We start from the raw sequence: 26,307 nt of genomic DNA, 5'->3' as shown, positions 1-26,307 counted from the left end.
TGAAAATTTCTGTTATGGAATCTTGGATGTACCCACTAACTGGGGATGTCATGAATCCAAGTTCCTCAGAAAAAGAAAAGAAAAATATTACCCCAAAAGATTCAGAAAGGGTAATAAGAAAAGAGATTGGAAATTCAAGAGAAGTTCCAATTACAAGAAACAACAGGAGGAAAATCCTAAAAAGAAATTCTTCAAGAAAAAGAAGAATACTCATCAACATAAACAACCAAGCAAGAAAGCTTGCAGATGTTGGTTATGTAAAGCTGAAGGGCACTATGCCAATGAATGCCCGGAAAAAGGTAAAAGATCTACTAAAGCTCTCTTTGAAGAATATGAGCACATAGTAGAATCTGCAAATATGAAAGGCTACGAAATAGCCTATTCTGATGATGAAGAAGACGACAGGTCAGTTTATTCTGCCTGGTCTGAAGAAGAAGGTTCATCTGAGTCTGAGACAGATTCTGAAGTAGAGTACTTCGAATCCAGACAAATGAATGTTTTGAGAATCAAAAACTGGGAAGAAAGCAAGACAGAATCCTTAATGTCTTCGTATCAGGTGAACCCTGGTACATTCGTTTGTGACTACTGTTTATGTCATGAAAAGAATGGTCTCCCTATGTTTTGTGAAGAGTCAAAAAAGACTTATCACAAAGAATGCTTCATAGCTGAAGCAAGAAGAAAAACCAAGAATGGACTTGTCAGCCAACTGGTTGAACAAGAATATGAAGAATATTTCTCTGAGAAAAAAGAGAAAGAAGTAGAAACTTTGTTCCGGGAAACCATGGAACCATCTTCCTCGAAAAAGGAAGACATCATCAAAGAAAAAATCGATGACGATATTGAACTGGTTGAAATACCAGAAAATATAGAAATGGTAAAACCACCAGAAAATGTTCATCTCTTAGAAAAACAAGAAGCAGCTACTGAAACATGGGATCTACTTGGCCTACCCTCTGGCAAGTTTGACTATAAAGTCAAATATGACCCTCCTTTTTGGTTCAGTAATCCAGACTGCAAAGAGATATTTCCTACAGGCTGGGATAATACAACATCAAAGAATTCTGATATGTCTCCCACTCAGAAAAATGTTCCAGTAGAATGTAAACCATTCATTCCAAAGGAACAAGCTCAAGAAAATGAGCTTCAGCAATCGAAAGTCGTCTCTACGAGTAGATACAGCAACTACATTGAGATTGGACTAAAATTCCCTGATCATAAAAAATATCATCTACATGCCTTTGTAGATAATGGATCAGGATTTACAGTTGCAAAGAGATTTGCAATTCCAGAAAACCTCTGGAAAGAAAAAAAGAAAACAGCTACTGGTGTTACTTTTGATGGAAGCCATCTCACCATGAATAAAGTAGCAAAAAATGTTCATATCACCATTGGTGGAGGAACATTTACCATCCATAATGTCTGGCAATCTGAAGGTCAAGGCGCAGATTTCTTGTTGGGTAATGATTTCATTCTCCAACAGAGATTTATTCAGGATGAAGAAGCGATAGGCTTCAGAAAGGGAGAACGGGTGTTCTGGGCAGATCGGCTTACTCAAGCCAAAAGTGTGGTAGGACCAAACTTCACTACCCAATATCAGAGATCGCAACAGAATAGTGGTGATCTTACCTCCTACAAACCCAAATTTGAACCCATACTCCAAATCAAACAACAAGAAGAATTACTTGTTGAAGAATCTTCTGAAGAAGAAGAAGAAGAAACTAGTGAAGAAGAAGAAGCTAGTTTCATCCATGAGCATAACCTCAAGCATTTTCAGAATAAGCTTGAGTCACAGAAAATTCCCACTCTTGAAAAAATCAAGAAACTACTCGAGCAGAACATCGATGTAGACCCTCAGAAGTTTTGGGAAAAAGACCCAGTGGTCTGTGAATTAAGATTGCATGACATGAATGCCATCTGTCATGTCAAAGCCATTCCTCAATACAAAGAGGAAGATCAAAAAGAATTCAGAAAGGATATTGAAGATCTCCTGAACAAGAGATTAATTCAACCTTCCACTAGCCCTCATCATGCTCCAGCATTTTACGTGAGAAATCATGCAGAAACCCTTCGAGGAAAAGCTAGAATGGTTATTGACTATCGAGATGTCAATAAGAAGACTGTCAAAGACGGCTATCAAATTGCTCAAGTAAGAGTATTGATCAACCAGCTCAGAGGAGCTAAAGTCTTTTCAAAATTTGATGCAAAGTCAGGATTTTGGCAGGTCAAGATGCATCCTGAGAGTATACCTCTCACTGCATTTGGAACACCTCAAGGACATTACGAATGGTTAGTAATGCCTTTTGGTCTAAAGCAAGCTCCCTCCATCTTCCAGAGAAAAATGGATAATATCTTCAAACATGTTGCGGAGTTCTGCGTCGTCTACATAGATGACATTCTGGTCTTCTCCAAAAACAGAGAAGAACATATGAAACACCTCTATGAGGTTGTAAAGCTGATAGTTCAGCATGGAATTATCCTAGGTGAAAAGAAAATCTTCTTTATCCTTGATGAAGTTGATTTCCTAGGAATAAATATCAAGAATGGAGTGATAAAACTCCAACCTCATATCCTTGAGAAGATCTGGAAATTCCCAGATAGAATTCCTGATGCCAAAAGTCTAGAGAGATTCCTTGGTGTCATAAATTATGGGAGAGATTTCATCCCCAAGATCTCAGGGTTAACAGCAATGTTATCACCTAAAACGAGTTCCAAAAGAAAATGGAACTTCACAGAAGATGATGAAAAAACTGTGAAGCAGATAAAAAATCTCTGCAAAAACCTCCCTCCTCTTCAACAACCAGAAGAGAATGATGAAATTATCCTCCAAACAGATGCGAGTGATAATTACTGGTCCGGTGTTGTTCTGGAAAAAACGCCTGGAACTAACATTGAAAAAATCTGTAAATTTTGTAGTGGCAAGTTCAGCCCTGCAGAACTGAATTATCCCACAGGGGAAAAAGAAATTTTGGCTGTAAAGAAAACGATTTTAAATTCTCCAGCTTTTCTTGGAAAACCCTTTACTGTTCGCACCGATTGTGCCAGAGTAAAGAATTTCAAAAATTTCAAAATTGATAAAGCTGCTGATAGAGGAAGATTAGCTAACTGGCAATTATTTCTTAACCAATACGATTATGTTGTTGAATTAATTGCAGGAAACAAGAACTATCTTCCAGACGCCTTGACAAGAGAATTAGCCATGTTCAAAAGAGATGATGACGAAGGTCGCAATCCCAGAAGCAGAAGACTTGGGAAAGAACATGAGGATATCGAGGATCCCAAAGAAGAAATCCTCAAAAAATTCCTGCTAGGTCCAAAAAGACCAGCCATAACTGATCAATCCCAGGGTAAAGGATTGGCTAGCCCGTCTCAAACGGCAGACGGTAAAGGCTCATCAAGACCGTTGACGGCTGTTGCTTTGCCAAAAAGCAAACCTACTCCAACTGGAGTAATTAATGTTTTTAATTATGAACTTCGAACTTTTGATACTCCTGTGTTTAGAACTGGCAGGAGACTCGCCTATCACCAGAAGGCAATTCTGGACAATCTTTTATTCGCCTTCCAAGAAAGAAGCAGTGGTCTAATGTTCCCAGCTCTTTTCGCTTTAGCTGAGGAACTCTATGAAAATGGCAGGCCACAGTTCGAAGAACTACAGCAGAGTGCTGTCAAGAAAGAAAAAATTAATTTCCTTGAAAATCCAGAAAGTGCTAGGATCCCTATCATGGCACTCACTGAAACAGATTGGCATGACTTCCACAATCTGATAGGAAGACACAATTCAGAAGACCTAGTTCCTCCAACCCTCTTCATCATAGCGGGACCATATGTTGGAAGATACCTGGTAAATGTTCAGAGTGAACATCCCCAAGAACACAAGCTTTGGCTTGTTGAAAATGGTTTTGTCCATAATCTGTGGACTAAAACAAATGATGATCTAAAAGGTTTGCCGCCCATCATCGTCAATACTGTCAAGAATGTCAGAAATGCTGACAGTACACTTCGACTAAAGTTTAGATCCACTCCCCCAGAATGGATCCGAAAGGCAAACGGTGAGGTTGAATATATTTCTCCATATCATTATGTGAGAATTATTCAAAGAAAATATCTACAACCTGCCTGCGTTGGGTACAATGGTCAGCCAAACTCAAGCATCCCATGGATGAAGGCCATGGCCCTGGAGTACATTAAAAAGATCATCTCTGAAGACATCAACAATACCTTCCTGGCAGCAGGAGAGAAAACTATTATCACTGCCTATGATCATCCTGACGTAGTCAGCAGTGATCTATTCCTATCTCTCACCAGAAAAGAGATAGACTCGACAATGGCATGCATGCAGTGGGTGGAAAAGCTTGAAATTGACAACCACTATAAGATGTATGTTGATACAGATGTCGAAGACAACGCTACAACCACTCGCATGGCCCAGACAGACAACAACTCCTTTGTCTTTGGCCACAATTCTGAAACAGATGAGAACATGTGAAGCTACAGGAGAAGAATAAAGCTCCAAATTTGCAACTGTAGAACTTTAGACTTTTTCTAAAGCTACTTTTGCTTTTTCAAAAGAAGAAAGAGACACTTCACCCAATCCTTTTCTGCTTTCTCCACCCGACCTCCATCATCAGGAGCACTCAGAAAGCTGAAAAGTCACGGAGTTGTTCTGTACATTATGGTGTTTTGAATTCTAGTTTAAGTTCCGCTCTCTATATAAAGAGCTTTAGTTTCATTTATAAGGCATTCGAAAACTGAGAAAGACTCAGAGTCTCTCAAACAAGAAAGCCATAGTAGCAGTGTGCTCTTCCCTTCCTGTTTAGTGTGAAGCAGTGTGTTTTCATTACAAGTAAGTACCTGTAATCACTCTTATGGATAGCTAAACAGCTTTTTAGCTGTTTACCCAAGAGTGAGGCTCTGGATTCTGTATCTAAAGTTTATGTTTGAATAAATCAATTCAGTTTGTGCCCAGTACCCTGTCACAAAAATATTTTGTTGTTTTTACATTTATGTTTTTAACAGTAGCAGTTAGTAAGCAGTAGCCGTTATCCTATTTTGCTATAAAAGACTGAACCCTTTAGCATCCTAAGGCAGCAGTGATTCCGCCGTGTTAGTAGCCGCTTAGACAGGAAGTCGTTAGGCGAAATTGTGGCATGTTGAAGGCTAGTTCTTAGGCTGATACTGTGTTTAGTCTGGAAAAGTAAAACATGAGCTGAGACTGTGTAGGAGCTGATACTGTGTAACGAGTAAAAAGATAAAAGGAGAATAGTGTGTGTCCTTAATTGTATAAGGGAAAATGTTGTGGACTTTGTTGTCAAAAAACTTGTTGTCTGGTAGTGCTTTGTAGTTAACCCTTTTTTTTTCCATGTATACTCCTGAGTCTCTCGACACACAGCTGCTCGGCCTCGTCAAGCACGTGACTAGAGGACTGGTAGAGCTCTGGTAGTCTTTCTCGACCAAAGGAAAAGTGTGAAACAGAGGATCTTCAATGAACTTTGGTAGACCAAGAACTACAATCGGACTCCAAATTGATCTATGCATTTTTTTATCATCGAAGAACTACAAAGAACTAGTTTCAATCCATTTTTGATCATCCCAGTTCTTCCCTGCTCTCAATCCCATCCTAATAAAAATCACTTCTTTATTTCAAAAAAAAAAAAATCACTTCTTTGACCCAAAACTTTGAGTGACAATTCTATTTGGGTTCTTCGCTTTTACAGCGAAAGCCCAACTCAAAGCTTCAATCTTTTTTTCTTAGTTTCTGGGTTTTTTTTTTTTTTTTGAAAAGATTAGTTTCTGGGTTTATTATCTTTAAGTTTGTTTGATGAGCACGAAGAAAACCCAAATTTCTTTAAACCCAGAGCATGGTTGTCTTGAATTTGATGTTGGGCTGAGAGAGATGTGGAGAAGGTGAGTCTAAGGTGAAAACATGATTAAGGGATTGAGAGATATTACTGTGTTTAGGTATCTGACTGAGACCTAAACCCACAATTCCCCCTCACCAGAGCTTAGACCTTTCACCTCAATTCAGCTTCAAATTTCCACAAGTTTACACAATCAGTGCGGAATTTGAACAATATAAGAGAAACCCGTTTTAGGTTTGGCATCGTTTCTTAGAAATTCGCAGTCTTTATGCCGGTTTCTGCTAGATTCTGGGTTTAATTTGGTAGGATCTGCAATTTAGAACATAGCCGTTGTTGGTTTTTGTTTGGGTGTAGAAGATAGTGAGGTATGCTTTATATGTGCTATTAGTGAATCTTGTGTAGTGGGTGTTAATGACAATGCCATTGAGGAATGTGGTTGTATTGGACAAATCATGGGGATGAGAAAGACGTGGTTTTGGGAAGAAACAGATGCGAGGGAGGGGGGAAGAGAAAGTGAAAGAAAATTGAGGGCAAGAAGGGAATACTTTATATAAAAAGAGAAATCGACATGTTCTAAAAATCATGCTCTGCATATCAGCATATGGTGTGCTTATGATATAAGATAATTCAAGAAAATATATAACAAAGGTTTAATGTGTTTCGACCTGACATTTCACTGTATGGGTGTCCTCAATCATGACATATCTCATTGTGGCAAACCTTGCAATGCTCCATTTTTGTCATATTTTCATGTTTCTTAATCTCACCATTGGTGAAGCATGATTTTTAGAATGTATTTCAAATTGACATGAGATTTTTTGTCTTTTTTTTTATTTTTCAAATTCGAAAGTGAGAAATTTCATAAACGAAAATCTATTTGATATTTCAATGTTTCATAAGTTCAGATATATTTCTGTGTGATCAATCAATGTTCCAGTTATTTATTTGTTTAATTACCTCATTTGCAGTTGAGGGTTTAGCTCTCGAATTCAGATTTTTCCCCAAGTATGAGAGATAAATCTTAAACTCATGCTCTACTATTTAATTTTATATACTTAAATAATCAAATTTAATTCTTCGCGTTGTCTCATGTCTAAATATAAATCTTAGACCTTAATGTCCTTTGACTGCCCGTCGTCCAGTTCTCTGATGGCCCATTCTCTGGTTTTAGCAAGGGCGTGGGTTATTGCTATTTTGGTTGGGGAAAAACTTAGGTCCATACTTGTTTGGACATGTTTTTCCAAACTTTCTTATTTGCATATTTGGTAGTGTAATTCTATAATATATCTAATCGCGGAAAAAATAAATTAACGTTTAAAGATTATCTATGCAAAAATATTTATTTTTTCATAGATAATCTTTCAAGAAATGTTTTTGCATAGATAATCTTTAAAAGAAAATTCAACAAATTCGTAAGAAAAATAGGATGATGAAATAGTCAAAATCAAAAAAGGACTTACATTTCTGAAAGAGTGATCGAAATACTTCCCACTTTTGGTTTGCTTATCGCCTCTGCCACAATACACTAAACAAGAAACAAAGCATGAAAATTGCGGCAAATATGTACTCTAAACAAAATTGATGCTAGTGAGAAATTGAGAGCGAGAAAGGGATTGAAATTGATGAGTACCTGAAGGGACTGAGGGAGTAGTAGTGGTGGAAATTGAGAGCAAAGTTGTGGGAGAAGGGAGGCCTAGGGTTTCAGATTGAGAAAACGAAATGCGAGAGTTCAGAGCGAGCGATTGAGAGGGAATAGGGAGAGCTCCGAGTATGACTGACACCATAGATGAAGCTTTGAGAGGAGTGGATAAGGTTTTCGAGGTAAAGTGATTTTCAAGATCGTTCGGCTTATATTAACCTGAAAAGGCCCATGCCAAAGTGAGCTTCATACGTTCATTCATAAGGCTGAGGCCCAAACTTAAGTTAGGTCATGTCGTAAATTAAGTTGCCCGTTCATTTCAAATCTTTTGGTGTATTTTTTTTTTTTTTTGTGAGAAAAGAAGTAATTTCATTAATGCAAAAATTTATAATGGTGGGCATGACATTGTAAAATCCAAACTACTCAAATTAGAGAACAAGACCTACTCAATAGTATGACATCCTGTCACAAATCTATACTATTATTAAGAGAAGAGGTTTTGTTAGCCAAAACTGAAATTTTTGACAGATTTAACCCTAAAAGATTAAAAAACTTTGAGAATAAATTAAATCACAAAGATAAATTTTTTTTTTTGAAAATAAATTTCATTGAATCAATTAACGATTACAATCGTTTCGAATGGCATCCCTTATAAATTCGGGAGCTATGACAAACCAAGTTTGACTATCACTATTTCTTAAGGCATGAGAAGCAAATCCAAGTTTGACTATCACTATTTCTTAATCACAAAGATAAATATGACAATTACAAAGTAGATTTTTATTAAAAAAATTTAAAAAAAAAAAAATCCCACAATCCCCATTTTTCTCTCTACAATAACTGTTTTATTTTATTTTATGTTCTTAAATAAAAAACTATTCACATGTAGAGCATGTATGAAAAAAGCTAGTATGAATTAATAAAATAAGTTTCAAACACGTAATACAATAACACCACACTATGATAGTTATACATGTCGACTGTAAATATGAGGGGAATAATTGCTCATTTCTCCCATCCTAGAGGTAAACTGCTATCATCCCTCCCAATTTTAAATATTAATATATTACCTAGCATGACAGAATCACAGAAGCATCAAAACCAAAAAATATGATTAATTGAGATAGAAAATGATGCGCATTAATCGTTTCAATCTTATGAGATCATTACATAATTTGATTTTTTTTACAGATCAATTAATTCGTAATAAAATGATAATTGATAGTATAATTTGATGGGCATGTCCCTAGCCTCTTAATCTAAAATTTATCATTATTGTTTGATTGATCCGATGGTATAATGACTAGCACTACGTGTGATCATTTCAATAGTTTCCCTGGCCCTAGAAGATTCAGGATGATCGAAGTTAGAATTGGTATTGTGTTCAGTAAGCAGTATTTAGTGTTTGACAAGATGGCCGTGAAAGCTCTACTAATCAACATTCGATTTGAACAGTTATAAAACACCTAAATCAATTATCAACATGAAAATCATACAAATTTGCTGAATTATTCTCATTCATGCATTTAATTAGTAGCTTCGACAGATGGTGATTCATATCGGACGACCCAAATACGTTTCAAGGTCTTCCACACCTCAATGGTAGAAATTAATTTAGCTTCTATTTCATTTTTCATCTACTATAAAATGGCTTTCTCTGAAGTACGGTATTCCTCATCAAGAACCATGTCTCCAAAAAAATCCTCACCCGACTCCACTCTCTTGAAGTTGAAAAGAATGTCGCAAAAAGTGTTTGATTATAACCTATTTAGACGCACTGCCAAATCTCCTATCTTCTCCACCATCTCATTTGCTGCCATATTCTTTCTCCTCTATTCATCAGACACCATAGTCTCGATCTCTAACCTTCCCATGCATCCGGTTGACCTCAAAAGTCATAAAATTGTTGACCATCGCCAGGAACCAACCTTGAATACTACTACTAATATCCAAGAAGAGATCAGCATTGATGAAGGTCCGGATGAAGTTTACGACCCTCTAATCCCTCCCGACAATGTAACAAAATTAAGAAGAAAGACTAGTGTGGTTCAGGCGGAAGCTTCCAGAGCTGGAGATACTCCGGTCCAACAGCTTGACACAGCAATTCCACAGTCGAGTTCTCCAGTTTCTCAACAACGGATGCAGCATTCAATTCTACATGATATGGTTTTCACCAGCCAAGTCATTTGGAAAAAGAGAATTCTTCGCCATGGACAGCCTCTTCAAAGCTCATCCTCAAGGATGTTTGATGCTATTATCGAAAAGCATGGATTCGGCACGCGGATACCGAATCCTGAAACCATTACTTGATGGAGGATTCAAAATACTCGCGGTGACTCCAGACTTGCCGTTTCTAGTCAAAAACACTCCAGGTGAAACGAAATGAAGAGTGGGAGGAGAGACCCAGGTTACATCCCATTGTCCCAAAACCTAGCCAATCTGATCAGACTTGCCGTGCTTTACAAGTATGGAGGTGTACAGACTTCATAACTCTGAAGGATTTCTCGGGGTTGAGCGATGCAATTGGAGCACAAAACATAGATTAGGAGTCCAAAAACTGGACCATACTAAACAATGCAGTCATGATCTTCGACATAAACCTTCCGCTTCTACTAGACTTCTTGGGAGAATTTGCTTCAACATTTAATGGAAACAAATGGGGTCACAACGGACCTTACTTGGTCTCCAGTGTAACTGAGAAAATGGGGCGCACACCGGGTTACAACCTTACAATTTTGCCTCCCGAGGCGTTTTATCCGGTGGAATGAAATAAAATTCGGAGGATTTTCCGGAAGCCTCAGAAGGAATCGGAGTCGAGATGGGTGGAAAGCATGTTGAATGAGTTGAATGAAGGGGAGACTTATGCTCTACACCTATGGAACAAGAGAAGTAGAGAATTGGCCATTGGAGAGGGAAGTGTCATGGCTAGACTAATATTGGAGCATTAATGTGTTATTTGCCAGGAGTGAATTCCCCGTAGAAGAGATGCAGAACAAAGAAAATTGATTTTTTTTTTTTTTTTTTTTTGGGGCGGGGGGATCAGAAAGGTCTTCCCGTTTCAGTTGGGCTTATATACTTTCAAGCTTGACCAAGTACAGAAACCTTTCCAGGGCGCGCGCACACACTTCACGATCTCTTAAAGATGTAGGTTCTTTTTTTTTTTTTTATGAGAAAAGGGCGGTGCGGCAGCCCTCAAGCCTTGATAGCCTTAATTAAAGAAACTGTCGAATACAAGGGGGGGGGACAATGAGCCTAAACCCCTGATTACAATAAATAGAACATCCTGAAATACTATCCTGAGTCTCTACTAAATGCTTGTACTCAACAAAGCACCAATTAGCAAAGAGCGCTCTACTGGCGACTCTATTTGCTTTAACTGCATTAACGCAGCGGTGATACAACGGAAAGAAAACTTGATCTGCAACCCGACTGCAGCAAAGCATAATTACCATACGCATAGCTTTCCCATCATAATGCCACTGGACACTACATCCAGTGACACATAATTTCCCTCTGCTACTAAGAGGCAGCGACCATTTGCACGTGTAAGGAACTCGCCGCCTACCTAGAGCTAAACAGGCACACAAGGTGCAATGACTGGCACACAGGCCACGGCCTCCTACCGGAATACGGTTGGAGGTTATTACCGACAAAGCAATAACTGAAAAAAGACAAACAAAAAAGCAGTAAACAGTTAACAGGCCTTGATAGGCCCACCATCGGACAGTGGTCAATGCGGCCCAAGCTTTGATTCCAGCCCAATACGACTTGGGCACAGTCGGCGCAGCCACCATAGCGTCTCCCAGACCAGCGCGCCGCCGCCTCATTCGGACACCGACAGCCGTCGACCCACCATCTCCGTCAGAGTTTCGGCAGATCACCTCCTCCACCACCACAACCCCAAACCACGAGGGTCTGATACGAGGAACTGCCATCACCGGCAGAGACCCAGTACCAAGCCTCTCATCGTCGCCGACAGCCACACGATCCGACCGGATCCACCCACAAACCCAAGCTCCAGATCGGATGCGAACGCCGGCCACGCAACCGGTCACCTCCTTCAGCCACGAACCGTCCTGCTGTGCCTCCGCCACTTTCAACAAGCCTCTCATCGTCGCCGACAGCCACACGATCCGACCGGATCCACCCACAAACCCAAGCTCCAGATCGGATGCGAACGCCGGCCACGCAACCGGTCACCTCCTTCAGCCACGAACCGTCCTGCTGTGCCTCCGCCACTTTCAACTGGAACCCAAGCAAGAGCAAACCTATTAGCCACAAACTCCGATAACCAAACCCACACCTATTGACAGAGATCGACCTCCCCCCAACTCTTAGGCCTTCAATCTAGATCCCAAGGGATTAAGATTTGGGCTAAAGAGAAGGGGGAGGGGGTTTTTTCCAGATCTACTTTCTCTCTCTACAGTTTAGAGAGAGAGGGTCTCGCTTGCGTTTTTTGTTTAAAGATGTAGGTTCTTAACTTCTCAATGTTTTTTATTTTTTTGATACGAAACTTCTCAAATGTTCTTTTAGCTATTTTCACTTGTGGCAATATATGACATACATATTTCTACTTTTCTAGGGTCCTCGATCTATATACTGGAATCTACGCATGCACATGGCATATTACCGATCGGTAGTGTATTTAGGGATTAAGAGTTTTACTTGGATATGAGACAATGCGAAGAATTAAGGTTGATTATAAAAGAATATTAATTAATTAATTAATTAATATAGTGATCGAGTTTAAGATCTATCTCTCCAATTTGGGACAAAATGCGGATTGAAGAGCTAAAATCTCAACTACAAATGAGATGTTTCACGATTACATCTGCTTCGTTGTTCTGAGACAATGTTGCATGGATGTGCTATTTCGATGTAGTGGGCTAGTGGCACAGGTGGTTTTGTCGTCAGATTTGGTGGCTTAGCTAGCATGTCATTTATTTATTTATTTTTTTGAGAAAAAGGGCGGTGCAGCAGCCCTCAAGCCTTGATAGCCTTGATTAAAGAAACTGTCGAATACAAGGGGGGGGGGGACATTGAGCCTAAACCCCTGATTACAATAAGTAGAACCTCCTGAAATACTATCTTGAGTCTCTACTAAACGCTTGTACTCAACCAAGCACCAACTAGCAAAGAACGCTCTACTGGCGACTCTATTTGCTTTAACTGCATTAACGTAGCGGTGACACGATGGAAATGTAACTTGGACTGCAACCCAACTACAGCAAAGCATAACTTCCATACGCACAGCTTTCCCATCATGATGCCCCCGGACACTACATCCAGTGACACTAAATTTCACTCTGCTACTAAGAGGCAGTGACCATTTGCAAGTGCAAGGAACTCGCCGCATTCCTAGAGCAAAACAGGCACACAAGGTGCAAAGACTGGCACACAGGCCACTGTCTCCAACCAGAACACGGTTGGAGATTATTACCGGCAAAGCAACAGTAGAAAGAAAAAACACAAACAAGCTAAACAACACAGAAACATCAACAACCAACTGAAAACAGAACAAACAGAAACTAAAAACCACCAGCAAGGCCCAAAAGCAGAAACCCGTCCCAACCACCATCTCCACAGCATCCCAGGGGTTCAGCGCCAACAGCCAACCACGCAGCCAACACACCACAGTCTCACCACGCCTCCGGCCTGCACATCCACGCCGCCGCACCACATCCGTACGCCGCTGCTTCGCCACGCCATGTCGGAGACTTCCGCAAAGCCCAGCAGAAAACTGAGGATGAATCCCCAACCGAAGTCCAGAAACAAGCCGCTGCCACATCCGCTGCGCCATAGCCCCACATCGCCGTGCCTTAGCCCTGCACAGCCGCGCCGTAGCCCAGCGCCGCACCACCGCCGCACCACTTCGCCGACTACCCTGGAACTCGGAAGAAAGGAACAGATCCACCAACCCTGAGCCGCATCCCTGCCTTAGAGCCACACCACTAGCCTGAGCCACCATCCCCTCCCGGACCGCCACTAGCCTGAGAAGAGGTGGGATGGGAAAAACAAGCCGCTAACCAAACAACAAAGGAACTGGGACTAGAAGCCAACAAGAGTGTGCCCCCCCGACTCTCAAGCAGAAGATCATGATCCGGTTGGATCTAGATCTCGGCGAGAGAAGGGGGAGGAGGGTTTAGATCTACTTTCTCTCTCTAGTTTCTGGAGAGAAGGCAGAGCGCGCGTGTTGTTTTTGTTATCGCTAGCATGTCCTTTATACCTGGGCGAATTGGTTTTTGAAAAAAAAAAAAAATTGCATAGATGATTTTTAAAAGTTGTTTTAATTTTTCAACGATTAGATTATAGAATAACACCACCACCCCCTAAAATAAAGAATTAATCAAACTTGTCCAAGGTAAAGACAATCAAGAAAGCTGCATAAGTAAATATATAACTGACAAAAAAGCGGGCTAATCTAACTAATCTCGCTTGTACAATAGTCAGTTTTGAAAAACATGTTCAAACTTGTATGGGCCCAAGTTTTTTCCTAACCAAAATAGCAATAACCCATGTCCTTGCACTACTACAAAAAGTTAATCACACAACACTAATCACACAACAGAACAGAAATCGTCTGTTGTGTGTTTAAGTAAACTCTATTGTACAACGGTATTAGTGATGTTCTGTTGTGTGAATGTCAACAAAATGATAACTTTTTCCTCAGAACTACATTGCACAACACAATTATGACATTGCACAACACAATTATGTATTGTCCGTTGTCTGAGTCTTAAAAATTTAGTGGCAGATTTCCCTCCACTCTCGAGTCTTGGTTGCCTCTTGAAATCTGAAATTTGGGCTACTTGGTACAACGGTGCCTTGAGATTTCCGTTGTGTGATTGAAAACTGGATGCCAAATTTTGAGGAAGCTTGCTTGAATGTCTTCCACAAGGTAAACCTAGTGCAAGCTATAGAAATTAGACAACAGAAGTTATAATTTTCTGTTGTGTGAAGTGGGAACATAGGTAGCAACATTTTGAACCAAACTGCTGTAGGCGGCATATTTCCCTCCATGTTTTGGCATTTTAATTTTATGCAGTGCTCTCTTACAACTGTTTGTTAGGTTTCTGTTGTGTGAGGAACTTCAAAATTTGTTGAAGTTTAATTATGCCTCCCACCCAGCCCTAGCCACATCGTGTTCGAAAGAAAAATAAAACAAAATGAAACCTAACCTCTCGACTCTCATTCGTGAAACCTTTCTCTCTCTCTCTCCCTCCCCTCCCCTCCACGAAACCCCTCTCTCTCATGAAACCTCTCTTTAATCTCTTCACTGTGCTTCGATGTCCTTAACCTCTTCACTCTCCGACTGCCACCACCACCTCCGCACAATCCTTCCTCAGGCGCTGTGCTTCGATGTCCTTCACCTCTTCATTCGGCGTCGGCAACACAATCAAGATTAGTTTCTGCTCCTCTTACTCTTACAAGTAATTCTCTAATTGCAGGGTTCTTCTATTTGGTTTCTTGAGTTTCTTCTCATTGATACACAAGTGTTTGTGTTTGTACCCAGGTTTCGGTTCTCTTAGATTGTTCATCTTTCTCTTGGATTTAGGGTTTGTGAGTACTGAATTTCCGATTCAGAGTTCTGCATCTACCTTTCAAATTTTACTTCATTGAGTTCTTCATCTGCTTTGTGATTTGTGTACAGTGAATCGAAAAGATGGAGGGGAAATGCAAACCAAGCCTTTCTTGGAAGTGTACGAGAGGAGCACAGACAGAAGAGGACCTCCGTCGTCCGGCAAGCCTTAATCAATGGGCATTGCCGCTAAATCATGGAGGGAGGAATATTCCCCTGAAACAGATAACCATCCTCTCTCAGATCCTTATCCTTTCAATTTAATGTTTCAAACATCAATGGGTCCATCTGGTTCGAGCACTGGGTGAGCATTTGAACCATTAAAGAAGTTCAGAGCTAGCTGTTTCTTTTTCCTTCTAATATTTATATATTACATCTTGTTGTCTGCTTTTTACATGTTTTGTTCACTCTTTCTTGTTTTTCACCACTATGAGAATGCTTGTAACTTGTGGTATGTTGCTGAGTGCATGTCCAGCTTGTGCAATTCCTGACATGTTGCTATATGTGCAGATATCTCCTCGCCAAGGCCTGTTGAGAGTCTGTGAGTGAGGTTGAGAACTTTGTTGGAACTTCCGATGTTCCCAAGGGATGAACAAAAGCCCGGCCAATCTGCAAGATTAATCTCACTGGGTGAAGTAGTGGATTCTAAGGTTTGTTCTATCACATTTTACTCAACTTCGTTTTTCGTCTTTTGTATCTCTTCCAGTGACATTACTGACTATGATTTCATATCATTTTGGATTCCAAGATTGTGGAGAATGAAACTCTTGGCTACTTCATCGGGAGAGTATATATCTTCCTCACTCGTCTGGGTATAGACAAGAACCGTTTGAGGTTCAGGCAACACCTTGCTAAAGAAATGACTCACTATGCTACTGACTGCTGGGATGCTGAGATTGAGACTTCCTGTGGCTGGATTGAGTGCGTCGGTATTGCAGATAGATCTGCATATGACTTGAAGGCTCATTCAGTTAGGACTTGTTTGATGTTATTTACAATGTTATGCTTTAATACGATTAGTCTATGTTCATAGACAATTGTTTTCTGCTCTTTGGCAGGGGAAAAGTCGTCTTGAGGCACATGAACAACTTTCAGAACCAAGAGACATGGAGGTAATGCTTTTTGCATTATGTGCATTACCACTATAATTAGTAAAGGTATTGTGATGACATATATATGGACTCTCTTCAAACATATATCATTCTGTCTCAATATGCCACTAAATCATATTGAGAATGCCTTAAAAAAATGCTCTTGTTTCAAATAAATTTGGCTTGATAAGGAAACTGACATGACTCCTGCAGCAGAATTGGGGTAAATTATTTTTGCTAGACTTCCAGTCACCTTATATTTTCTATTTAAGTAGAATGTGATATCGAATTGTATTCAGAATGGGCAATATGATATGCATTGTTTCAGTTATGGTTGCTTTCATGACAACTTTGTCAGCAAGTTGATTTGGTGGATGTTACATTTGAAGGCTATAATCTGTTGGTCTGTTCTTTTCTTAGTTAGAGTTTATCGCACATAAGAATCTCAAAATCATTTATTGATGTGGTGATTGGCCATTCACTAGCCATTGTACTGCTTGGTTTCACGTAAGTGTATATTTCAAAATTGCACTTCCTTGTTAATACCCCATCATTAATCGTGCAAGTGCCAATGAAAAGAGGTCTGTAGCTTAATTTTCTAGGTTCTGTATTTATCTATTGGTTTCCTGTTTTATATTAGCTTTGGATTTAATTTTTGGACATTTGGTACTCCAATGTGATTCCAATGTTAATTGGCAGGGGGAACTAAATCATAGCTCGGTTTCTACGGCTTCGCTCCTTATCATGGATAGGCTATCCTCATCAGTGTCCATGTTATCATGGCTGTCCTTCCTACGATGGCACTCTTGAGGAAACATAATAAATGAACGTGGTAATTTCATACACACTACCATTCACCTGGAATAAGTAATATATGTGCTTTTTATTGGGTAATAATATTAGACGTGCTTTCAGTTAGTAACATGATTTGCTGATTGAGTACTAGGTCAGTTCTTTGATTCTTTTGATTGAATCCACTACTTTTGGGTCCAAGTTTGTCATGTCAGCATTCATGTCCATGATGATGCAAGATCAGGTATTATATAACATGCACAAGACTTCATGTTATGTGGAAATTTGGAGCCCTTGACAAGGCTTCAAATGCAAAACTTTTTCAGTGTATCAAATTCTGTGTTGCAATTCATCAATGAGCTCCTTTCTAACAAATTGGGAGATGAGTTGCTCCCTAAGATCTGATACATAATACAGGCAACCTTTTAATTATGAATTAACCGGATTAATTGTTGGTGTGAAGAAAAAAAGATATCATTTATCAAAAGAATTTTTTTTTCTAGGAATCCCAATTTTCGCTCCTCTATCTAGTGGTAGATATCAGGTGTTTCGCATGCGCATCTTGTAACATAGATTGATACTCAACTCTAATGAATAATGATCAAAGTAATACAATGAAGTCCAGACACACATATATTGGTCAATGATGGGCTGCCTGGGCCTCCTTTAGTTACTTTACCAATTCACTCCTTCCTGTGTTAGTTATCAGTATAGCTTAGCTGGTTTGTGTTCCTTATTGCTGTTCTATTCTGTTGATTGCTCTTTCTGCTCTTTTCTGCTCTTTCGTGCCATTAATCCAAGTACTTCCAGACCAAAGGAGAATAGAAAAAAAAAAATGCTCATAAGTCAAAATCATTTATATATCTTCACATGTTTGTATACAAGTACATATGAACAGAGTTATTTGCAGGTTAATTGCTTTTTGTTGAAAAGGTCATTTTGTTCAGGTCAAGATCTATAAGGTTAATTTAAACAAAAATAAGCTTTACCTAACATGTTCTTGCAATGTTAAATATAGGCAGAAGTTTAGCAATACTCCCCTAACAAGTGTTAGTTGGTCATGGTAAACATGATTATTAAGGATTGAGCAATATGATTCAGAGATGCTATATTAAGTAAACATGAGTAATTTTTTGAACAATTCTATAGGTGCATTTCAGAGGATATCCAGGAAACATATTGATCCCTTGTGAAGGTCAAGATAGCATAAAGTGGAACTTTATCAACTCACTGAAAGAGGTGAGGGCATCTTTAATTCTATTTTCTAATCTAAATTGACCCAACTTATTATTTCTTCCTATTTGCATTGGTCTTGGCTCGTGTTTGCTGCTTCATTTTGGGAGTTGGTGACAATCCCACTGCTTCATTACAACACAAGCTGCTGCCAACGCTAATTTTGGATTTACTTATGGATTGGAGGATGGGTTTGATTTTGGGTTAAGAGATGGTGAAATTTGAGATATGTGACTGTCGCATATATGTGCCGCTTTTGGTTTTTATAGCTTGCCATCTTGTATATGTGACTATCATGTGTTGAATTTCATGTCTGTTAATTCTCTGGAAAAAAGAAGTGATAGAAGTTAGTGGAAGTAGTATGCTCTAGCCTAGTTAACAAAGTATATCTTCATGCTGTTAAAAGTAATAAAACGTGCACTTTGACAAGCTGTTGGTTGTTTGCTTGAGCAGATTGATGAGAATGATTCAGTAGCTATGCTGAGGGCTGCTGAGGAAGCCTTGGAAGCACAGAAAAAGGTGAGTAGCACATAGCTGGGTGTGGCATCTCATTCCTGATGATCCTAAATATGCAGAAAGCATAAAGCAATTGGAGCAGGTCCTTCCAGGTTTTATTGAAGCCAGAGGCAGCTGAAGGCTAAGAGCCATTGAGAATATAAATGTTTTTGATTCATGTATAACTAGTTAGGAATGCTCTTGTTTGGTACATTATCTAGTTACTTGAATATATAGATGTTTGAATAATTGTACTGGACTTATAGTTATGTTTATATGGTAATATATCGAGCATTACTTCTGGACAAACGTTTATATGGATATTCTTCTTGTTGTCCAAGTTTAAGTCATACAACACATTGTTTTGTATTGTGTTGTATGAATGTAAAAGAGTTCAAAATTAAGGCTTCTCCTACAACAGTCACTAGTTGTTACCCAATCTGATTACAATATTCACACCACAGCTGATCAAATATAGTTGTTGTGTGAATTGATAACCAACAAAAAAAAAAAACAAAATGCTGTTGTGTGAGATTCATAACACACAACGGAAATAAAATTATCTCTATTGTCTGAATGAATCAACAGACAAGGGAGATAATTTCACTTTGGTTGTGTGTGACTTATCTCAGACAACAAAGAAAGAATTATAGCTGTTGTGTGTTATGAATCTCAGACAACAATTAATGAGTTATAGCTGTTGTGTGTTATGTGTCTCAGACAATAAAGAGAGAATTATAGTTGTTGTGTGTTATTGATCTCAAACAACAAAGAATGAATTATAGTTATTGTGTCTTATGAATCTCAGACAACAAAGAAAGAGTTATGGCTGTTGTGTGTTATGAATCTCAGACAACAGCAAAAATTATCTTCTGTTGTCTGAATGGCCGAGGCATCCCTGCGCATGCCATGGCAGGCACCTGCTGCGCAGAATTCACACAACGGAAAAATAACTATTCTGTTGAGCCAACTACTGTCAGACAACGGTGGAATTACCGTTGTGTGATTTTTCAATCACACAACACGGTGGACTTGGTCATCAGACAACAGAAATCCACCGTTGTCTGATTAACTTTTTGTAGTAGTGTTGCTAAAACCTAAATGAGCCACCTGAGAACTTCCGTCGCCCAGGTCTAAGGACATGCTAATCAAGCCACCAAATATGATGAAAAAAACACCCGTTCCGTGCCACTACATCGAAATAACACATCTAGGCAACATTGTCTTAGAACAACGAATTAGGGCTCAGCATTTAAGTCGGAAAACCTGCGAACCCGGACCGGCCTGCCAAAGCCCAACCCGTACGGGCCGGGCCTCTTTTTTTCTTCTTCATATAAACGGTTCGGGCCTGGGCCTTGACTTTCAAACAAACAGTTCGGGTTGGGCCTTGACTTTCAGAAACAAAAAAGCTTGCCATGCCCGTATCACTAAAAAGAGACAGGTGTTTCTGTCTTACTAGTCATATAATAAGGCTCAAAACCCTTAACATTGGGTCGACCTCACTGAATCCTTTTCTTCAGCTCCAAATTCCCAAACTCTCTCTCTCTCTCTCTCTCTCTCTCTCTCTCTCTCATTCTTCACGATCAGCCCCAATTCAGCCGCCTCCTTCTTTCTCCTTCTCCTCTGCCAAATCGGACTTCCAATAATTCGCTCTGATTCTCAACTCCAAGATAACAACACGATCATGGTATAGGCTTAGCATGGAGAAGACTAGGCGGTATCTTCATTATCCATCGATCTGTGCTAACTGCTAAGGGCTTCAAATATCTCGCGGTAACTACTTCATCATCCATTGATTTTGCAACCATTGCTAAGATCTGAAGCTCACAGAATTTGAGTCCGAGCTAAAAGCTCACAACTCTTCAATTCGGTGCTGAGAAAATGAGGCTGAAATGTTCTGAAATTTTTGAATCTTTTGGTTTACTATTGTTTTCGACTTGAAATGAGCTTTAAATTTTCAATTTTTAGTGTTGGATTAGTGAAGAACATATCAATGATTGCTTTACTGATTGTTTGATGCATGTTTTGATTTTGAATCTTGGTGTAGTTTATGTTGAAATCTGATGGAAGTAAATTTATGTTCTTGGTGTACAGTGAAGAATTCTGATTTGTTTTAATACCGTAAAAAATCTGATTCTGATAACGTTTTGATTCATATTGCAGTACTGTAAATTCATGTTCTTGGTTTTCTTGATTGAAGAAAGTGACTTTGAAGTGAATTGCAAAAAACAGGTATTTGGGCCCGAAAGCCCGACCCGAAATTAAACGGGCCAGTCCCTGTTGTTTGCAAAATGGGCTTTGGGCCCGAACTATAAGAAACGGGCCGGTCCCGGGCCCAGCAAACTTTTAGTTGGACTCGGCCCGTGCCCAGCCCTACAGCGAATAAGAAAGAACTATAATTGTGACACATCTCATTTATAGTTGAGGTTTTAGCTCTTCAATTTGGACTTTGTCCCAAATCCGAGAGATAAATCTTAAACACCATCACTATATTAATTAATTTTATGTTCTTTTATAATCAACCTTAAATCTTCGCATCGTGTCATATCTAAGTAAAACTCTTAATCCCTAAATACACCTCCCGAACATTATCAATTTGCCATGTGAGTAGATTCCAGTATATAGATCGATAACCCTAGAAGTATATGTCATATACTGCCACAAGTGAAAATAGCTATAAGAACCTATATCTTTACACACTGAAAGTGAAAGGATAGCTAGCTAGAGAATGGCTTTTGAGTGATCAAAGTATATGTAATTTCGTCTAGATAACAAGAAAAGAGAAGAGATCGACGTGTTTAGGTAACACGTACATGCCCCGGAAAGGTTTCTGTACTTTTGGTCAAGCTTGAAATTATAACCCCAACTGAAACGGCCAATCGCTTGTTCAAATCCTTTCTGCATCTCTTCAATTTTCTCTGTTCTCCATCTCTAGCTTCTACAGGTGAATTCACCATCGATCTTATAAAGAAGTTTTTTTTTTTTTTTGCTGAATGTTGAGGATAGGAGAGGAATAAGGCCTCCCTATCACTCCATTTTATTAATTAAAGAAGAATTAAGGAGGAGGACCAACACCAATACCTCCTAAAAAAAACAATAAAAAAAACAGACTAATTAAAATGAAATTGAGGCAGACCTCTAATGTTTGTATTACAATATGATATGATACTATGAATGGTGAAAATTCATCCCAACACACCAAATTAAAACAAGACGTACTGTGATTTGCCAAAGCATCAGCTATTTTATTCCGTTATCGAAAAATATGAGAAGCTCTAAAGTTCATATGAGAGATTTGGTATAAGCAATTCAACCAACGAACTCGAAGAGACCAAGGGACAAGAGAAGGTGTACGGATATAATCAAGCACCAGAGATGAATCAACCTCCAACCAAATATGTTTCCAATCCCGAACCCAAGCAAACTAAATAGCCTTAATGACATCTATTATCTCCTCTGCAACCGAACTAGGAATCTCAAGATTTTGAGGTAAAAACACCAAGAAATTGACCATTATAATCCAGAAAAATAGCACCACAACCACCAACTCCCTCTTGATCTTATAAAGAAGTAATATTTATGTCCTGGCAAATAACACAATGCGCCGATATTAGTCTAGCCATGACACTTCCCTCTTCAATGGCCAATTCTCTACTTCTCTTGTTCCATAGGTGTAGAGCATAAGTCTCCCCTTCATTTAACTCATTCAACATGCTTTCCACCCATCTCGACTCCGATTCCTTCTGAGGCTTCCGGAAAATCCTCCGAATTTTATTCCATTCCACCGGATAAAACGCCTCGGGAGGCAAAATTGTAAGGTTGTAACCCGGTGTGCGCCCCATTTTCTCAGTTACCCTGGAGACCAAGTAAGGTCCGTTGTGACCCCATTTGTTTCCATTAAATGTTGAAGCAAATTCTCCCATGAAGTCTAGTAGAAGCGGATGGTTTATGTCGAAGATCATGACTGCATTGTTTAGTATGGTCCAGTTTTTGGACTCCAAATCTACGTTTTGTGCTCCAATTGCATTCCTCAACCCCGAGAAATCCTTCAGAGTTATGAAGTCTGTGTCTAAGTATACACCTCCATACTTGTAAAGCACGGCAAGTCTGATCAGATTGGCTAGGTTTTGGGACAATGGGATGTAACCTGGGTCTCTCCTCCCACTCTTCATTTCGCCAAGCCAAATTTCACCTGGAGTGTTTTTGACTAGAAACGGCAAGTCTGGAGTCACCGCGAGTATTTTGAATCCTCCATCAAGTAATGGTTTCAGGATTCGGTATCCGCGTCCCGAATCCATGCTTTTCGATAATAGCATCAAACATCCTTGAGGATGAGCTTTGAAGAGGCTGTCCATGGCGAAGAATTCTCTTTTTCCAAATGACTTCGCTGGTGAAAACCATATCATGTAGAATTGAATGCTGCATCCGTTGTTGAGAAACTGGAGAACTCGACTGTGGAATTGCTGCGTCAAGCTGTTGGACCGGAGTATCTCCAGCTCTGGAAGCTTCCGCCTGAACCACACTAGTCTTTCTTCTTTTGTTACATTATCGGGAGGGATTAGAGGGTCGTAAACTTCATCCGGACCTTCATCAATGCTGATCTCTTCTTGGATATTAGTAGTTGTAATCAAGGTTGGTTCCTGGCGATGGTCAACAATTTTATGACTTTTGAGGTCAACCGGATGCATGGGAAGGTTAGAGATCGAGACTATGGTGTCTGATGAATATAGGAGAAGGAATATGGCAGCAAATGAAATGGTGGAGAAAATAGAAGATTTGGCAGTGCGTCTAAATAGGTTATAATGAAACAGTTTTTGCGATATTCTTTTCATTTTTAAGAGAGTGGAGTGGGGTGAGGATTTTTTTGGAGACATGGTTCTTGATGAGGAATACCGTATACTTCTGAGAAAGCCATTTTATAGTAGATGAAAAATGAAATAGAAGCTAAATTAATATCTACTATTGAGGAAGTGAGGATTACCTGTGGAAGACCTCTTGAAACGTTAAAAATTTGGGTCCGATATGAATCACCATCTGTCGAAGCTACTAATTAAATGCATGAATGAGAATAATTCAGCAAATTAATTTGTCTGATTTTACATGTTGATAATTAATTGATGTCTTAATTTACTGTTCAAATGAATGTTGATTAGTTCAGCTTTCATGGCCATCTTGTCAAACACCAAATTCTGCTTACTAAACACAATACCAACTTCATCCTGAATTAATTAGGGCCGCGAAAACCATTGAAATTAATGGTCACATGTCGTGCTAGACGTACATTATACCATCGGCTCAATCAAACAATAATGATACATTTAAGACTAAGAGGGACACGCTCATCAATTATTATACCATCATTAATTATCATTTGTTACAAAATGATCTCTCTCTCTCAAAAAGAAAAGGGTGAAAATCATTTTATTTAAAAAAAATTCTTCTATGTATGGTGGTGCAAGCGATCCATGCCCAACACTATTAGGTGATCTCAGTTCTTGATATTTGTAGTTTTTTTTTTTAATAATAAAAAAGTGCACTTAATGTTATCCAGCTATCAGCTTCTATTAATCCAAGTCCACATCAATTGGTGCTTTGAATCCCTTCTCATCTATTTATTTAATGATCTCATCAGATTAAAACGATAAATACGCATCATTTTCTATCTTGAATCATAATTTTTAGTTTTGTGAAAAAAAAAATTTATGCACCAACAATGCAAGTGACACAGCACCTATATATGAAATGATTTCAATTCTTGATATTTATAGTTAACATCTTTTATAATAACAAAAAAGTCAACTTGTTATTATATATCCAGCCATCCATTCATGTTGGTGTAAGTGCAGATCGGTGCTCTGAATTATCCCCCTTGATTTTGATGCTTCTATTTTGCTAGGTAATATATTAGATTTAAAATTGGGAGGGATGATAGCGGTTTACCTCTAAGATGTGAGAAATGAGCATTCATTCCCCTCATCTTTAGAGTCGACAAATTTATTGAATACCTTATCAGTTATCTCAGTGTAATTAGTGTAGTGTTATGTGTTTGAAACTTACTTTATTAACTCACATTTGTGACGAGATGTCATACTATTATGTCTAGCTTGTCCTCTAGTTTGAGTAGTTTGGATTTTTTTTTTCCCTTTTTCTTTTGATCAAGATCACATGATATCCTCAAAAGTTTTCTATGCCCAAAGACTAATTCGTGCCTGAAGATCATGTCAAAACGCTTCCTCTCCCTTTTCCACCAAAAATAGATTGATATTTAAACTCCGATCAGCGTTGGGGGATTAGGACCCTAGTGTGGGGGTTCCATACTAAGAGGCTCTTACCAACTCGACTACCTGTGGTTGTTAATAGTTTGAATCTTAAGATGTCATCCTCACCGTTATAATTTTTTGCATTAATGAAATTACTTCTTTTCTCCAAAAAAAAAAAAAAAAAAAAACACCAACAGGTTTGAATTGAACCAGGAACTTAATTTACAGTTTTACACCATGTGACCCAACTTAAGTTTGGGCCTCAGCCTTATGAATGAACCTCACTTTGGGCCTTTCCGAAAAAGTAAAATGCCGTCGAAGACATGTCTCTAAAACGAAACGGAGCACTTTTCCCTCGAAAACCTTATCCTCTTCTTCTCTCAGAGCTTCAGCTATGGCTTCACTCATACTCGGAGCTCTCCCTATCCCCTCCCAATCGCTCGCTCTGAACTCTCGCATTTCGTTTTCTCAATCCGAAACCCTAGCCATTTCACTTCCTTCTCCCACTGCTTCGCTCTCAATTTCCACCGCTACTACTCCCTCAGTCCCGTCAGGTACTCATCAATTTCAATTTCAATCCCTTTCTCGCTAGCATTTATATAGCTCTGTGTTTCTGTTTTGAGTATCTATATGCCCTAAGTTTCATGCTCTGTTTCTTCTTCAGTGTACTGTGGCAGAGGCGATAAGAAAACCGAAAGAGGAAAGCGTTTCAATCACTCTTTCGGAAATGTAAGTCCTTTTCTGACTTTGGCCATTTCATCGTCCTAATTTTCTTACAAGTTTGTTGAATTTTCCTCAATTTTGAATGTTTTGTGAAAAAAAATTTGAAAATTGTTTTGCTATAGGCGAGGCCAAGGAACAAGAAGAAAGGGAGAGGACCGCCTAGGGTTCCGGTACCGGCGGCTCCGCCTAAGAAAGATAAGTTTGAGGACGATTCGGTCGTCAAGGTTGAAATTGATGAGTCCTTGTCTTAGCTAATGGCTGATGCCAATCTGTTTCATTTCTATTTATAATTGTAATTGTATGCGCCTTGGATATGCTTTTATTTGATGAATACTTTTCTTGGTCTTCTTTGCTATTAATGAATTGAGCTTTGAAATTCGGTTTCCATTTGGTGCTTAGTTTTCTTTTCCTTGTAGTTTAGGGAGACAAATGCTAAGATATGCTTTATGATTTAGCTATTTATTTATTTGTCTGAAATTTGGATTAGTCTGTCAAATCTTGTCTTCTTGGAAACACATCGTAGGAAAAGCTGTTTGTATCGCCGGCTTTGAACATATTTTTTTTATAGTTTATAGGGAGTTATTGCCGCCTTAGTCCCACCTGTTGGTATTTCCTTCATTCTTCCTGTTCTTCTTCATGA

The 26,307-nt window shown here is 39.1% G+C and overlaps 3 protein-coding genes and 1 long non-coding RNA gene across 9 annotated transcripts; 3 read left to right on the top strand and 1 right to left on the bottom strand.

Moving 5' to 3' along the window:
- The first annotated feature begins 8,899 nt into the window (after positions 1 to 8,899).
- Positions 8,900 to 10,161, top strand: LOC133719733 (uncharacterized). Its single transcript, XM_062145901.1, has one exon. It carries the CDS (start codon positions 9,094 to 9,096, stop codon positions 9,802 to 9,804), a length of 711 nt encoding a protein of 236 aa, XP_062001885.1. The 5' UTR covers positions 8,900 to 9,093; the 3' UTR covers positions 9,805 to 10,161.
- A 4,428-nt stretch (positions 10,162 to 14,589) lies between these two features.
- Positions 14,590 to 19,005, top strand: LOC133719826 (uncharacterized). Of its 6 annotated transcripts, none has more exons than XR_009851499.1 (9): positions 14,590 to 14,924; positions 15,008 to 15,050; positions 15,146 to 15,377; positions 15,584 to 15,723; positions 15,822 to 16,043; positions 16,132 to 16,185; positions 16,864 to 16,996; positions 18,106 to 18,195; positions 18,643 to 19,005. It is a non-coding gene; the product is annotated as an uncharacterized LOC133719826 (long non-coding RNA). The 6 variants fall into 6 exon arrangements; XR_009851496.1 differs by having other exon boundaries at positions 14,592 to 14,924; positions 15,008 to 15,054; XR_009851497.1 differs by having other exon boundaries at positions 14,596 to 15,050.
- Positions 19,006 to 21,299: 2,294 nt separating this feature from the next.
- LOC133722176 (uncharacterized) lies at positions 21,300 to 23,763 on the bottom strand. Its single transcript, XM_062148997.1, has one exon. It carries the CDS (start codon positions 23,556 to 23,558, stop codon positions 22,245 to 22,247), a length of 1,314 nt encoding a protein of 437 aa, XP_062004981.1. The 5' UTR covers positions 23,559 to 23,763; the 3' UTR covers positions 21,300 to 22,244.
- Positions 23,764 to 25,265: 1,502 nt separating this feature from the next.
- Positions 25,266 to 26,052, top strand: LOC133721862 (small ribosomal subunit protein bTHXc). Its single transcript, XM_062148606.1, has 3 exons — positions 25,266 to 25,498; positions 25,609 to 25,673; positions 25,790 to 26,052. The coding sequence occupies exons 1-3, from the start codon at positions 25,339 to 25,341 to the stop codon at positions 25,916 to 25,918; spliced, it is 354 nt and encodes a 117-aa protein (XP_062004590.1). The 5' UTR covers positions 25,266 to 25,338; the 3' UTR covers positions 25,919 to 26,052.
- Positions 26,053 to 26,307: the final 255 nt, after the last annotated feature.

The sequence above is a fragment of the Rosa rugosa genome, chromosome 7 (assembly GCF_958449725.1).
Source record: "Rosa rugosa chromosome 7, drRosRugo1.1, whole genome shotgun sequence".
Taxonomy (NCBI): domain Eukaryota; kingdom Viridiplantae; phylum Streptophyta; class Magnoliopsida; order Rosales; family Rosaceae; genus Rosa; species Rosa rugosa.
The sequence above is the reverse complement of the archived record's forward strand: the minus strand, read 5'-3'. Positions and strand labels throughout refer to the sequence as shown.

Excerpts from the sequence above, each read along its gene's own strand:
- LOC133722176 (XM_062148997.1), bottom strand. The coding sequence starts at position 23,558 with ATGTCTCCAAAAAAATCCTCACCCCACTCCACTCTCTTAAAAATGAAA.
- LOC133719733 (XM_062145901.1), top strand. The coding sequence starts at position 9,094 with ATGGTAGAAATTAATTTAGCTTCTATTTCATTTTTCATCTACTATAAA.
- LOC133721862 (XM_062148606.1), top strand. The coding sequence starts at position 25,339 with ATGGCTTCACTCATACTCGGAGCTCTCCCTATCCCCTCCCAATCGCTC. Across the intron at positions 25,499-25,608 it reads TACTCCCTCAGTCCCGTCAG|TGTACTGTGGCAGAGGCGAT; the intron begins GTACTCATCAAT and ends TTTCTTCTTCAG. Across the intron at positions 25,674-25,789 it reads TCAATCACTCTTTCGGAAAT|GCGAGGCCAAGGAACAAGAA; the intron begins GTAAGTCCTTTT and ends GTTTTGCTATAG.